Below are 16,170 nucleotides of genomic sequence, written 5' to 3' on the forward strand. Positions count from 1 at the left end.
TTAAAATGTGCAATTACTCTCTGTCTCCATAACCATTAATCAATCTGTTTAGAGCAGCATAGTTATGAATCAGTCTAGTTTTTCCTGCCTTTATGACAGTATGTTAAAGAAATGGTTAATACAGACTAGACAAATAACCAAGTTTAGTATGTATACCCTTACACTTTTTTTTTTTGAAAACTGCAGTGTTATAGTGTAATTTAATTTTCTTTTAAAACCTGTTGAGTAAATTATTATGAAATGAATTAAGATGATGCTATAAGGAAGCAAAAATAAATATGTTTCATGGTACTACACTTTTGGAGAAATAAAATAAAACAGCTGCTGAGAGAGAGAAAAAGAGAGAGAGAAATGGACAGAGGGAGAAAGACATGGTGAAAGGGAAGAGAGAAAGTAAGAGAGAGAGAGAGAGAGAAGAAAGTGTCAGTGAGGGCTCTCACTTCTGACACTCACATTCATTGTTGCTACAGCAGCCAATCACTGGGGATGACAGTGCACAATAGTCCAACGGAACTTGGAGTATAAAAAGCCCTGTTGGAATATATATAAGATTTGCCAGCCTGTTGCAATCTCAAAATCAACAGTCTCTCCCTCTTTCCTCTTCATGTCTCTTTATATGTCACTTTGTCTCTGTCTGTAGTACTAGGAACAATCCAAAATATTTTAAGGTTGTAATGAAATTGAGGAAGCCAGAATCATGCAAATGCCACAGATTTTCCTTTACCTGTGTCTTGTTGTCACCCTGAGTCCAGTGGGGCTCATGAATACCCAGCAGCCTAAGGAGAAGGGAGAGAATGAAACACGCTGTTCAGCTTGTGACTGGAGGGAGAAAAGTCTGCCATTAAGGCTGGAAGCAATCAAGTCTCAACTTCTCAACAAGCTGCGCCTCAAACAGGCACCTAACATTAGTCGGGATACTATAAAACAACTCCTTCCCAAGGCACCCCCACTACAGCAACTTCTTGACCAGTACGATGTGCAAGGGGATGACTGTAATGACGCACCACTCGAGGATGATGATTTTCATGCTACCACAGAGACCATCATCACAATACCTACTGAACGTAAGTACTTAAATGCTCCTTTTTCATCTTTAGACCCAGGTATATTACATCTTCTTCAAATGTGCAGTGCATCAAACCAAATTTAAAACTTTATAATAAACACTGTGTATTCTACTTGCTTCTCTTGGTGGCAGTGTAACTCTCATCAGCTCCACAGTTTTTAAGAATTTTTCTTAATTTTGATCTTTACCAAGTACCTGAGGTTTCTTTTCTGACAATATGTACACCTTGTTCAAATTAACATTACATCCATATATTTGGCAAGGTCCTTTAGTATACCCTTATGAGCTGACAGATTTGCTAGAATCTGCTTGCTATGTTTCTTTCCTCCTTTCCATAACTTCTAAACCAGATAAAGGATAGATTTTCATTTTTCTGAAGGATTAAACTTACTTTGCTTAAATCCTGGTAGCACAAACTACATGGCAATATTATACCCTGTCTCTTCTAATATGAAAGACAGCATTCAGCATAAATAGATATTTAGAACAGTGTGACAGGTATCACTTTTATTTACATATGGTTTAGTGCTGATTTTACATTATAAAGCAGTGCATTTTTTATTATTCTAAAGTCAATATGAGAATAAAGTAAACGATATAGCTGGTATATGGGGTAACTGCACAGTTTTCATACTAAAACAGAGCTTCTTTTTGTTAGATTGCTGACGGACAGGCCACGAACACTGACAGAATTGCAAATGGGAACTAATTCTGCTAGTACTGCTGGTTAGAGCTGCTACCTGATTCCATGAAACAGAATGCAATGAGTGAACTCAATTAGCCATGAAACATATTACAAGGCATATACTGACAGCTGTGTCCATGTACTCTCCTGTTTCCTTCACTCTCACTACAATATGTGTAACCAATTGAGACAAGTGTATAAAAAAAGTTTGCACAAAAGAAAGAGAGGTGTCATTTTAAGGAGCTCACAAACCTGCTGTATGTGAGTGGGTGGGGAACTGAGTGGCAAAAGTACTTGAGAGAGGGCAAACATCTCTTTTTCCTGTTCATCCCAATTAAATGGGACACTGGTTTTTATAGCCATGGTGCCATAAAGTTGGGATTCTGGCAGCAGCTAACAATGCAGGCTTCACTTGCACCAGGGGATTATGCCTTCTGAGAGGCTACTCCACAGTTCACATCTTTAAGCAGCTTTAACTGACCCTGTGAACTTTGCTAGAGCTGGACTCTTACAATAGACTTTCTCCAGCAACTCTTATGAAAGGAGTGTGCATGCAAATCAGGGCAGCTCTTTATACCTTTTTTATTGCATGCTGGGCAGCTGGAGCTTTTGTTATGTCTATTTCACAAAATAATATTTTCTTTTCTCTTGCCTTAGTCCACTGAGCTTCCTTTGCAAGGATGCCAGGAGCACAGAATTCAAGCATCAGATGTTTTTAAGTGCTAAGTCTGCTTTAAGCAATGGCCAGTATTTCTGACGTGAGAAATGCTTCAGTGGAATTTTAGTATGATAAAATAGGCCACTGCTCAAGTTAAATGTCAAATGTATTTGTTTATTTATCTGTTTATTTGTTAAATGTTAGGTGAACTGGTCTGAATAGCCTTTTTCATATACTATGAATAATAAAATTAAATGCACATGTTAAGGAATTTAAAAATCAGAATGTCACAATGCTTTTTTTGTTATGAGCAGCATGGAAGCATTACCCAAAGTTAAATTTACTATGGAAATTAATTATTATAAGTCCTCTGTACAAGATTACATTTGAAATCATTCCATTTTATTTTCAAGCGGATTTTGCCATCCCAATGGAGGGAAAGCCTAAATGTTGCTACTTCAAGTTCAGTTCAAAGATCCAGCACAACAAGGTTCTCCGAGCTCATCTTTGGATACACCTGAGGCCAGTTCAGCGACCAATGACCATATACATACAGATCTTCAGAGTCATAAAACCTAAGGTGGGTGATGATGGCCCAAGGGTAACAGGCATTCGTTCTCTGAAAGTGGAAATGAACTCGTGTACTAGTGGGATTTGGCAGAGTGTGGACTTTAAAATGGTACTACAGAACTGGCTAAAACATCCGGAGACCAATTTTGGCATTGAAATCAAAACTTTTGATGATACTGGGCGTGACCTCGCTGTAACTTCCCCAGGACCAGGGGAAGAAGGGCTGGTAAGTGATAGCATGCCATATGGGAAACACAGATAATTTTCTGTTTGCTCAAGCAGGTCAGATGGGATGTCACAGCTCCAAATTCAGTATCACCTTTCCACTACACTCCCAAGATAAATGTGGAAAATATCTTGTATTTCATATCTAAGAACTATTTTGAGATCAGGTACACACAGACACACGTATAAACATATATATATATATATATATATATATATATATATATATACATATATACACACACACACACACACACACACACACACACACACACAGACACACGCATTTTATTTATATATATATATATATATATATATATATCTATAGAGAGAGAGAGAGAGAGTTAGATTTAGATACATACACATGCACACATACATTCACATACGTTTTAACAAAGTACATGTAGCTCCACTTATTTCAGCTGTCAGAAACAAACTGTATTGTGTGCAGTGTTTAAAAGAAAACTTTTCAAAATAGTTGAAAATAACATAGAATTAGTTCAAAGACTTGTACTAATTCCTTCACCTTATTTTCATAATATTCAAAAAAGTGAATATGAGTCCAGTATTATTTCATCTAGGTTTGTGTTAATAATTATAGTTCAACAAACTGAAAAATGTATAATTTTTTAATTGTTGACTAGGTAAAATCCATTTTAGTAGATGCACAGTGACTTTATTTTGCAGTTTTATAAGGTGAATTTTCTGTAGTAATTATTGCTTTTATTTTTTTACTAAAGCTCATTTTAGTTAACAGTTATTTGAATTCTTAATTGATCATGTGAGGTAGAATTTTTTGGAGTTATAAATTTAGCAGTAGCATTTTGAATACAGATGACTGGAGGTACAGAAACATCAATGAATTTGTTTTTGATTTGAGGTTGCCAGTAAGATAAACTTGGAAATAGTATCCATCACATTGCCTTGCATATAGCTTTGGACTTGAACAAACTACTGCATAATGCTTTGAAATAGGCTAAGTTCATTATGCTTTGAGAAAAGTTTACTTTTTCTACAAGAGGCCGGTGACAGGTTTGGCTAGCAGGGTAATAGCAGTTAAAGACAGTCCATTTCTATGTAACAGCAGGTGTATGTGCATGACAGCAGTGTTGCAGAAGCTGAAAATTAGACTCTTAAAGTGCATACATATGCACCGAGGAGAAATAATGAATGAAATATTCTAGTTATTACCTTCCTGATGGCAGAGTCACTTCATTTCATTCTGGGTACACTTGGAGACACCACAGTTGCCGGAACATACTATTAATTTATTTATTATTTTATTAACCTAGGATAGTTTGCTAATCAGTTAAGAGCTATTGATAGCTGTTTTATAGGGATTAACCTGGATATTTGGTCCAATTAAGTGGGTTGCTTACAGCCAGAAAGGATGCAGATGGAGGCTGTAAGATTCAGACTTAGTTCTGTAAACTGCTGAATCACCCAGCTCATTACTGTGATCAGTAAGCTATACATACAGAGATATGTCATGACCTTGTCGAAAAAAATTAAAAAGATTAATTAATTGATTTATCTGAGCTAGATAAAGAGCATTGTGCTGTGAAATACTTCTTGCCTTATAACAAGCTGAGTTTAAGTTTGTGACCATGAGCTTGGTTGGAAGATATTAGAAGGATAAGGGCTGGATATGCACATGATACCATTTCTAATGAAAAAGAATACAGCACAGAAATGGCCTTAGAGGTATTCAGCAAATGTATTTTTAGTATTAGGGCAACTAACCCATGACATGTAATATCTCTATCCATGATCCCATGACTATGTGTGTGTCTGCCTCATGATAAGAGAATGATCCATTTATCACAACAATCACTACATACAACACTACACATTTCAGCTGTCAGAAACTCACAGTATTACAGGAAGGTAATATTCCTGTCATTTCGTACCTTAAACTCATACTAATTTATGTACATATATTATAAGCATCTCATGTTTAATCACGTGTCATACATAATAAGCTATTTCTTGCCCACTGTGTTGCATATTATAATTAATGAAGATTAAAACACATGTTAAATAAAACATAAAACATGCTCCGTTTTACAGAGGCCAGTATGTATGAGAAGCGGTAGTTAACTAGCATACAGTATGGCCCCACTGTAAAGGGAATGAGGATACTGACAATGTATGTGAACCAGCAGCCCTTGGGACTGACTCTGGGTATATAAACCACTGAATGGGTACCATAGAAAGGACTGTGAAAACTAAACTGAGCTGACGTTTAGAACTCCAAACCATGCCTTATGCATTCTCAAGCAATTCTTACTAGTGTGTGTGTGTGTGTGTGTGTGTGTGTGTGTGTATGTGTGTGTGTGTGTGTGTGTGTGTGTGTGTGTGTGCGTGTGTGTGTGTGTGTGTGTGTGTGTGTGTGTGTGTGTGTGTGTGTGTGTGTGTGTGTGTGTGTGTAACAATGCTCAAGTTTCAGGGATGGTCACAAAATTAAAAAAATGCTGGGTCAGTATATAAGCAAACTATGCATCTAAGGCAATTAATGCAGTGAGGAAGCAGTTTTGCAAGCAGTTTAGAAACACATCATCTAAGTCTGCCTATGTCAGGTGAGGTGATTCAGGTGGTAAGTTTGTTGCATCAGTGACCACAGGACTACATATGCTATTAGGTACAGGTTTGAGGAAAGTATTTGTGTGATAATGCACCTGGGTGAGTGGTCAGTGAGCAAGCCCAGTACACTGTAGGCCTGCAAATAAGATGTGTTTGTTGGATTATGAAGGGCCCCTGCCACAGCATGTAAAATAAACTGGGATTACTAAAGAGTTACTTTACAACTCTCCCATAATTGTGCTCTGGATATATTTTCAGACATTATCAATATGCAAAAGCAGCCACAACATAAAACAAATAAAGTTAGACTCACCTTATTGCATTTGTTTTTTTCAAATATAACTAAATAAATAAATAATTTCAACAAAATTCTAATGAATAAAAGAAAAGTACAACAACTAGGAATTAAATAAGCTATTTATAGATCACTAGAAACCTGAATATAAGTGTTGTGCTATTCCTTATGTTTAAATAATCAGGCTGTATAGTGTAAGCATTCTCTGAATGCTGAAACCGTTTTGTCACAGAAAGCAATGACACAGCAGGTCTTGCACATAGGCTGACGAAACTAGAATAATGCCAGCACTGGAATACATGATCACTGAAACCACATGAAGCAGCACATCGCACATTCTCCAGAACATTTAGCCGTGTCTTTCAAAAACAGACTTTTTATGCTTTTCTTTCCTTTCCAGCAGTAAGTTATATATTAATGTGGTTATGCCTGCTTCATATGAGCATATGTTTGCACACAGGTATGCATATGTAAATGTCATTTAACCTGATCTCAAATCTATTAAATGAAATACAATCTGTCAAACAGAATGCAAAGACACCTGGTACACAGTTTATGTTTCATAAATTGAAAATGCAGAGATGCTCGTAAATATACCCCAGTGACTGTCAGTTACACACATATGTTGTTACAAAATGTGCTTCAAGAGAGCATGGTAACTGGACAGTTAAACAGAATTACTTAAGTAATATCATTTTGCTATATAAAAAGCACAAATATAAATCTAGCATAACAAAACCTTTTTTTTCTGTAACAACTATTGCATATATAGTAAGGATTGAGAGATAATATTATAACTTCTTCTGCAGCATCCCTTGGAAGAGTGCATGTTGCTATCTGTGAGTCTTTTAAGAGAAATAAAAATGCATTAACAGTACTGAATAAGTTTGAATTTGTATATTTATATGCAACATTTCTACATTTTTGTGGAATATTTTCAGAAGAAAAAAGTAATATATAGTATGGTGTGTGTGTGTGTGTGTGTGTGTGTGTGTGTGTGTGTGTGTGTGTGTGTGTGTGTGTGTGTGTGTGTGTTTCTGTGCGTGTGTGTGTGTCTGTGTGTGAATGTATATTAATGATCATGTCCATTTCCAAGAGAGTAATATATTTATATGTTCTAATGAATGACTGCATCCATGAATCATTAGTGGTGAAAGGCACGTGTAAGTGATATGATACTGCAAGATGCATGAACAGGTAATGATTTCTTGACCTTCACAAGTGGCACTGCCATGAGTGAGGTCAAAAAGTCTACTGACCAGGTATGAACACCACTGTTGTAACTTATAATGCCAGTACCCATAATCCATGCATATTTCTTATGAAGTGGATCAGAATATCCAAGAGGTAATTTATTTAGAATGGATATTTCCTACAGCAAAGAAATCCAAAAACACTTGCAACTTTCAATCATGGCTTTTATAGAAGATGAAGCTTTGAAGAGATACCTGTATAAGCATAAAATTAACTTTATGATGTACATAGCTAATCAGCTGACCAGAAAAACAATTAAATGTGACACTTAACATTGAGAAAGTAAACAGTGAATCCTTCCGTATAATGTTTACTTCTTGTATTATCATTTTATTCTTGCCTAAAATGAGCTGTGCAGTATAACACTGGAAGCATTTTGTTTAATAATCTGTATCAAACCAATACTTTGTATACATTAAAGAAAGAAAAAGACAAAATATACTGGTGCTGTTTACAGGGAGTGAACAGATTAACAAAACAATCACACCTGATTACAGAAGTGAAGTTAGAATGAATACACCTAAAGTATGTACTGGCTTAGGATCCACAACAGTGTTTCAAAATAATTGAAGGTTCTTAAAAACACACATACCAAATTATATATATATGTGCATATTGCATCTAAGAACATAAAACAGGAGCAGAAAAGGTTGGTGAATATCAGTTTGCAGCACCGTGTGGCTTGCTCTAAATCCCACAGCTGTCAATCTTTTGTACTGCCTTCTGAGATATTGATTCCCCCTCGTTATATCCCGTATCTCCTTTATACTGTCCACTTAAATGTCACTTTCTGTACATTCATAATCTCTATCCCACTCAATAATTCCTAACTTGAGACTGCATTTATCAGTTGCCTGCTTTACATCTTATCTGGAAATTCCATTCAGATCAAGTCTTACTTATTTTTTCAGTCTCAAGTTTTGTCACATTTCTTTACTCTTCACTAAGAAATCCATACCATTCAACTTTTCTGCATGGTTTCTGAATCATCTCTCTTGCTCCCTTTTGCCTGTCTGCCAATGAGGTGGTTTGGAGTTACAAACTGACCTGCAGGTTACTCTATCTGTGACCTCTGGAAAGGCAAGACAGACATTCTACTTACTGAGGAGAACTCACTTGCTGTGAATCTTACAATTTTGTTTGCTATACCTTTGTGCTTCATTGAAATGCACTACAAATTCACTAATTCTTGATTATATATGAAAATGTCATGTGTTAGTGAAATTATGATCAACCTTCTCTTCAAGGTTCAGAACACCTGGATTAATATGTGTATACTTTTACAGGCCTGAAACCCTGGGCAATGAAATGATATTAAGAAACTAGGGTCAGGGGAATGAAGGATAATTAGAAGTTATGTACCTACCATAACGTTCCATGTTAGTTGTCTTCTCTTGCCTTCTTTCTTGCTGGATGGGTTCGGAGCCGATCCTCGGCTCCGACTCGGCACTTGCTAAGCTCGAGAGTCACTTTTACCAGCTCGAGGCAGCCCCATATCCCATGATGCAAGGCGGTATATACCCAGATCTCGTTTGGTACTTATAGGGAAAACACCTAGCACAAAAAACTTTCCACTAAGGAAAGAAGAGCAATTAGCCTAAACAAAAGGGCTATAATGGGAACCCAGATAACTAACTGGTACCCAAAGAAGCAATCTTCCTGACAAGGGAGATCAAAGTCTGTCCAGGCAAGGGGGCAGAAGGGAGGGTCGCAAGAAAGAAGGCGAGAGGAGACAACTAACATGGAACGTTATGGTAGGTGCATAACTTCTAAATGTTAAGTTGTCAATCTCGCCTTCATTCTTGCTGGACGGGACCACGTCCCTAGCACCTCTATCCTGGGTGGCTCAATGGAACAGACTCTTGAGAACCGTAGAACCAAAACTGGCTCTATCCCTGGAGGCCAAATCCAATTTGTAATGAGAAACAAAAGTATGAGGAGTGGCCCAAGTGGCTGCTGCACAAATAGTATCTAAGGGAAGTCTAGCCTGAAAAGCTGTGGAAGTGGCTAAGCTTCTGGTGGAATGTGCCTTTGGTTTTGAGCACAGCTGTTTGCCCCTAAGTTGATAGATTTCGGAAATGGTGGAAGAAAGACATCTAGACAAGGTCACTTTGGAAACAGGAAGGCCTTTCTTATTCTCAGAATAAGAAAGAAAGAGTTGATCAGACTTTCTGAATTGTTTTGTTCTGTCCAAATAATATCTGAGTTGGCGGTGAACATCAAGATAATGTAATTTTTGTTCCGATCTGTTGGAGTAATTGGGGAAAAATACAGGGAGATCAATAGATTGGTTTAAATTTGTTTTTGAAGCAACCTTGGGCAAAAAGGAAGGATTAGTTCTCAAGGATACTCTGTCCTTGTGGAAGACCAAGTATGGGGGACGAACAGAAAGGGCATGCAGTTCTGACACTCTCCTAGCCAAGGTAATAGCAACAAGGAAGAGTGTCTTCCAAGAAAGAAACTTTAGAGAACATGAAACAGCTGGCTCAAAGGGAGGAAGAATTAAGGATGTCAGCACTAGATTTAGGTCCCATTGAGGAGGAGGACTCCTGACAGGAGGATTAAGGAGAAAAACTCCTCTTAGAAAAGCTTTACAAAGCCTGTGGGACATAATGTTATGGTCTGCAAAACCGACATGAAAGTTCGAGATCGCAGCTAACTGAACTTTGACAGTGGAAGCTGAAGAACCCGATTTAAGGATTTCCGCTAAAAAATCCAAAACTGTATGAACAGGGGCAGTAAAAGGATCTATATTCCTTGATTTCACTCAAAGGGAGAAACGTTTCCACTTGCTAGTGTAAATCCTTCTAGTAGAGGATTTAAGAGAAGCCACTATGATATCCCTAACAGGGTTAGAGATCATAGGAAGCCTGGCTAAGGAAGGAAGTGGAGCAACCAAGCTGTGAGGTTGAGAGAAGGAATGGACCGATGCAGCTGACCCGATTGGTGGATCAGAAGATCTGGCACTGGGTCCAGATGCCACGGCTGCACCAAGAGGTGACGATGGAGGAACGGAAACCAAATTTGTCGAGGCCAATATGGGGCAATGAGAATCATTTTGGCTCTCAAAACGGTAGCTTTCTGGAGTACCTGTGGTATCAAAGGAAAGGGAGGAAAGGCATAAAGAAGTCCCTGGGGCCAATCTTGGGTAAGAGCATCTCTGGGGGGATGGCCTGGAAGTGGGAAGAGAGAGAAGAAGTCCGGGCATTTGCTGTTTTGGGGAGTAGCAAAAAGATCACAACATGGGTGGCCCCATTCTTGAAAAATCTCCTCCACTATAGATTGTTTGAGAGACCACTCGTGAGGCATGAGAATAGCTCTGCTCAATCTGTCCGCTAAAATGTTGGTTTTCCCAGGGATATGCGTTGCTGCCAGAAACAGATGAGAGGAGATTGCCCATTGCCAAAGTCTGAGAGCTTCTCGACACAAGGAGTAGGACTTGGTTCCGCCCTGTTTGTTGATATACCACACTACGGACATATTGTCCGTGTGAACTGCAACTGTTCCCAAGGGAAGAAAGTCGTTGAGGGCTTGCAACGTTAAAAGCACTGCTCTCATCTCTAGGACATTTATGTGCAGGTGGTATTCAAACGGTTGCCACGTCCCATGAACCATCCTGCCCTGATAATGACCCCCCCCACCCGATCAGGGAGGCGTCTGTAGTGACTGTGGCTACCGGGGCTGGGGAAACAAAGGGTCTGCCCTGATGAACCTGGGGAGAAGAAATCCACCAGGATAGATGGTTTTTGCAAGTTTGTGTCACCAGAATTTGATGACGCATGGGGAGTTGTTGGTAGGACCATTGGGTGAACAACATCCATTGAAGGAGACGCATGTAAAAGCGGGCCAAAGGGAGAAGAGTAATGGCAGCTGCCATGAGGCCCAATACCTTTAGGACTAGTCTGGCTTGCACCTTTTTGCTGGCAAGGATGATCCGCACATGGTTTTGGATGTCTAGGATTCTGTTGCTTGTGAGGTTTGCTGACATCCGGACAGTGTCTAAATTTGCACCTATAAAAGTAATAGATTGGCAGGGCAATAAGGAGGATTTTTCGTAGTTGATAGAAATTCCTAAATGAGTGCAGAGATTTAGGGTATAATCTCTGGCTTGGAGAAGTTGATGCCTGGTGGTGGCTGAGAGGAGCCAGTCGTCGAGATACGGAAACACCTGGAATCCTTGACGTCTCAGGTGAGCCGTGACCACTGCCATACATTTGGTGAACACTCTGGGGGCTGTAGTGAGACCAAAGGGCAGGGCTCTGAATTGGTAATGACTGGACCCCAGCCAAAAGCGGAGAAACCTTCTGGAGCATCTGTGGATTTTTATGTGATAGTACGCATCCTGAAGGTCTATTGAGCACATCCAGTTGTCTTTGCCCAGAAAGGGCAAAATCGATTGAAGTGTGACCATCCGAAATCTTGTCTTTTTCACAGACTTGTTGAGTCTGCTGAGGTCCAATATTGGTCTCCAATCTCCCGTCTTTTTGGGAACCAAAAAGAACCTTGAGTAGATTCCGGGCTCTGAATGGTCTGTTGGAACTAGTTGGATGGCCCTTTTTTGTAGAAGCTTTGATACTTCTAATTTTGCAATTTCCCTTAGACCGGGTGGAACATCTGGAAGGGAATTTTTGTGAGTGAAGGGACTTTCCTCGAAAGGAATCTTGTAACCCTCGGATATGATCGACTGTACCCATTTGTCTTGTGAAAGGGAAAGCCAGGCTTCTGGGTACAGCGATAATCTTCCCCCGACTGCCTCCAAGGATGGACAGTCGGGCAACACCTCAGGGATGCTGGAAGGGCTTGTCAGAGAGAAGCTCTCTGCTTCCCTGGTTTTGTGGACTCCCTCTGCCCCTAGGGCGGCATCTGTTATTATTACCCCCTCTGCCTCTAGGGGTAAACTGACCACGTGTATCCGGCGTGACTCCCTGAGATTTACGGAACCACATCTTTCCGCCCTTCTGTCCTTTAGGGTAAGGCCTAGAAGGGGTGGAAAAATGGACCCCTACAGCAGAGAGAGTCTTGCCGTCTTGCTCACACCTGGTCAACGTATCCTTCACCTGAGGACCAAACAAAGTTGCTCCATCGAAGGGAGAGTTTGTGAAGGATGCCTTAAAGGGATCTGCAAAATTACAGAGCCGCATCCAGGATTGACGCCTAAGAGCCACTCCTGTCCCTGCAGCTCTACTCGCTCCATCTGCTGCATACGAAATCAGCCGCATGGAGGAGTTGGCTATGGAGTTAAGGATTCCTAGCTGAGAAGCAATCTTATCCTGAGCCCCTGGAGCTGTAGGATCCTGTACTACTTCACCTAATTCTTTAAGGATGTCCCTTTGAAGTCTGGTGAAGTGACATAAGTAATTCAGCGAACGCATAGCAAAGGTCGCTGAGGAAAACATCCGCTTACCATACCTGTCCATGGTCCTAGAATCTTTGTTAGGAGGATGAACTGGTACGGAAGGATCTGCAAGTTCCTTCTTAGTGGCGGCCGCCACCACCATGGCATCAACAGGGACACCTTTTGTAAGGAATTGCTTTTTGGAAGGGGCTGTAATAAATTTAGAAGGCCTCCTGGGAACTGGTTCTACGGAATCAGGAGCTGCCCACACCTTCTGAGCTATTACCTCCATGAGGGGGTCAAAAGGCGGAGACACCCAGGAGGTGGAGGGTCGAGATCCGAACGCCTCTAGGTATACTGACTCATCCTCGGAGGGGTTTATGGAGGGCCAGTTTCCCCTCTGTTTTAGGAGTTCTAGGATGTCTGAAAAAGAGACATCCTCAGAGGGGGATCTTGGGGACCCCTCTGACTCATCTAAGTCGGTATCTGAAGTTGTAGACTCAGGGGAGTCTAGGTGCTTCCTCTTACAGGTCCTCTTATGTGGAGGATCTCCTGAAGGATCAGGAGAATCCTCGGAAAAGGGGGTTCTTCCCAGTGGGGAAACCTGAGGCGGCGGATCTCTCGGTCCAGGAGCAAGAGAGTGGGAAGAGACATCTACAGGCACCATAGAGGGAGGAGCTAAGGGGATAGACTGCTGACTGAGCCCAGGGGCCAGCACACTCCTCATCACCTCAAAGGCTCCCCTGCCAGGGAGATCCGAGATACCCCGCTCCGAAGAAACAGGGGCTCCCGGGTCCACTGAGAGGGAAGGCTCCGAGGCAGATGTCGGGGCCGAGCTCACCAAGGCCGAAGCCCCGAGGGGAAGAGCAGGGTCGGACAAGGGTCCGATGCCACTCACCCCCTCGGAGCAGACCAGGGAAGCCCGACCACCAGATCCCTCCAATGAAGGTCTCGAGGAGGAGATAAGAGTAGAAGCTGAGGGAGCAGAAAGGGGTGGTATCTGCCCCACAGCCGTAGCAGTGACTAATCCCATAGACTCCGGCTCCGAGCTCTGGAGGAGAGTCGAAGGAGGAACTTGAAGAGGGTGTGGACTAGTAGTCGTCTGTTGAGACGGACTATGTAGCATTTGGGCTAGTGCCTGTGATTTTAACAATCTGCTTACCACTCTCTCCAAATTGTGGTCTGACAGCCTGGAGGACCTAGATGATCGGCTCCGATGACTCTGCTCCAAAAGAAGAGGAGAGGTCGGAGCTGACAGTATCGGTTCCAAAGAGGGAGACCTGGACCTCTTCCTCGAAGGAACCATCGGAGCCGACGAAACCTCGGCTCCAGACGGAGCCGACAACTTTTCGGCTCCGAGTGTAGTCAAGGATGTATCGGCTCCAGCCGGAGCCGATACAGGCAAAGAAATAATGGTATCGGAGCCGGTCAGCGCCGATACCGAAGCCTTAGCCACATGGTGGTCGGAGCCGACACCAATGTGACAGTCAAAGTGTCGGCACCGATAGCCATCGGTGCCGAAGATTTAGCCAAATTAGGATCGGCTCCAGCCGGAGCCGATCTCGACTCCAAAGGAGTAGGGGCCAAGGCCGAAGGCTTAGAAACAGAAGCCTGGGCCTTGGTGGTCTTAGAGGGTTTGCCCGGAGCCGATTTGGCCGGGGAGCCCTCCGGTTTAAGAAGCCCTCTCAATATTAATTTGTTTCTCCTTTCCTGCAGGACTCTCTGGCTGAAAGAGTGACAGATAGCACAGGAGTCCTGCAGGTGGAGAGGTCCCAGGCAGTAGATACAAGAAGTGTGACCGTCTGTCAGAGACATCTTCTGACAGCACAAGTCACACTTCTTGAAGCCTGAGACCCTCTGTTCTTTTGACATAATGAGTACACAAACACGAAGACTCACACAGTCCAGTCAAAAAATTAAATTTTAATTTTAAATTTTAATATAAAGGGGAATATATATAAACCCACACACACACCCTGACAGGAAGGGATGGGTAGGGAAGAAGGCCTGACTAAATAAACACGAGTAGGGAAACGGGTAAAAGGCTGGGAGACCCTACAACTACGTACAAATGACAATTATACTGAAATAATTAAGAAAATTTAGGATTGGGGAGACAACAGTAAAAAGTATTACTTACCACGAGCTGGCAAAAGGAGTACCTCATCAGCGAAGCGGCAAAAGAGATCTGGGTATATACCGCCTTGCATCATGAGATATGGGGCTGCCTCGAGCTGGTAAAAGTGACTCTCGAGCTTAGCAAGTGCCGAGTCGGAGCCAAGGATCGGCTCCGAACCCATCCAGCAAGAATGAAGGCGAGATTGACAACTTAACATCAATGAAAATAACGGGTTAACAGGTAGCTTATGGGAATATCTTAAATGCATTTTAAAAAAATCTTGCTTCATGTAAAATGTTGTGGAGTATATCAGCAGATTTTTAAAGTGTTCATTAGTTTTTCAAGCCAAAGTAATAGAGATAAAATTAACTGACCAAAGAGTAGGGGACGATGTGGTGTGTTGTACATTAACATGACTTTCTGGATAGCATAACCTTCAAATTAATCAAATTTAGCAACATTATATATCCTTTTGCTGTCAGCATAATTATAGTTTCATTGATCCACCAAGTACTAAACCCTGATAAAGGTGTGTCACAAATAAAATGCCTGTATAACAGACATAGGATGACTGACTGTATAGTAACTAGTCTATGACAAATTCATGAGTATGTGTAAAGAGAAGTCACACCATTTTTATATAATAAATTATTACAGTCAGCTGCTATGTAAGTCACGTAATCAAATGTGAAAACAAAATTGAACAACATATATTTTGAGACTGAAAACGCATTGCAAAACAAAATATGCACTTTTATGCCTTAACTGCTTTGTAAGAGTAAAACTAAAAGGTATATAAAATGAAGCTAATAAAGTACTTCGAGTTGCTGACAACCTTTATCCTCTAGTCTTGGATTTTTTAAATATCTTTATTGAATTATCACTTGTGACACAGGCAAGCTTACATTTATATACAAGAAATCAAACCTTATTAACAAGTTTTCATTTGCAAACATTATAGGATATATAATATGTAATGTATAATCTAAGCAGCATTACATAAATTATTCAGTTCTCTTAAACCTCATTCTATCTCCAAAACATTTTTTCTGGATGTATTGCTCCCACAATTTACTTCTACACTTTTCTAAAGATCCCACTTCCTCTTCTGTTATCTCTGTTACAATATTCACTATTTCAAATATAGTTGGCTTAGATTTTGATTTCCATTTTCTAGTAACTGTTTTTTGGCAGCCACCAGAATTAAACTTAACAAGGCTTTATGTGCCTAGGCAATTCAGATCCTGTAGTTACACTCATTTGCGCACCAAGTATTCCTGACTGAGTATTCTGCAGGGAATTTTTAAAGTCTGACAAGTCATTACACACTCAAAACATATGTTCCCAGTTATCTCTTTCTTCATCATCATACCTTCAACA

At 40.8% G+C, this 16,170-nt stretch overlaps 1 protein-coding gene across 1 annotated transcript in view; it reads left to right on the forward strand.

Moving 5' to 3' along the window:
- The first annotated feature begins 564 nt into the window (after window positions 1-564).
- MSTN (myostatin) overlaps window positions 565-16,170 on the forward strand; it is a 407,980-nt gene continuing 392,374 nt past the window's right edge. The window contains exons 1-2 of the mRNA XM_044075168.1: window positions 565-1,064; window positions 2,823-3,205. Of these exons, the coding sequence (XP_043931103.1) occupies window positions 698-1,064; window positions 2,823-3,205 (750 nt within the window). The 5' untranslated portion in view covers window positions 565-697. The remainder of the gene's footprint in view (window positions 1,065-2,822; window positions 3,206-16,170) is intronic.

This window comes from Protopterus annectens, chromosome 6.part0 (genome assembly GCF_019279795.1).
Source record: "Protopterus annectens isolate FY-2018-M chromosome 6.part0, PAN1.0, whole genome shotgun sequence".
Taxonomy (NCBI): domain Eukaryota; kingdom Metazoa; phylum Chordata; order Ceratodontiformes; family Protopteridae; genus Protopterus; species Protopterus annectens.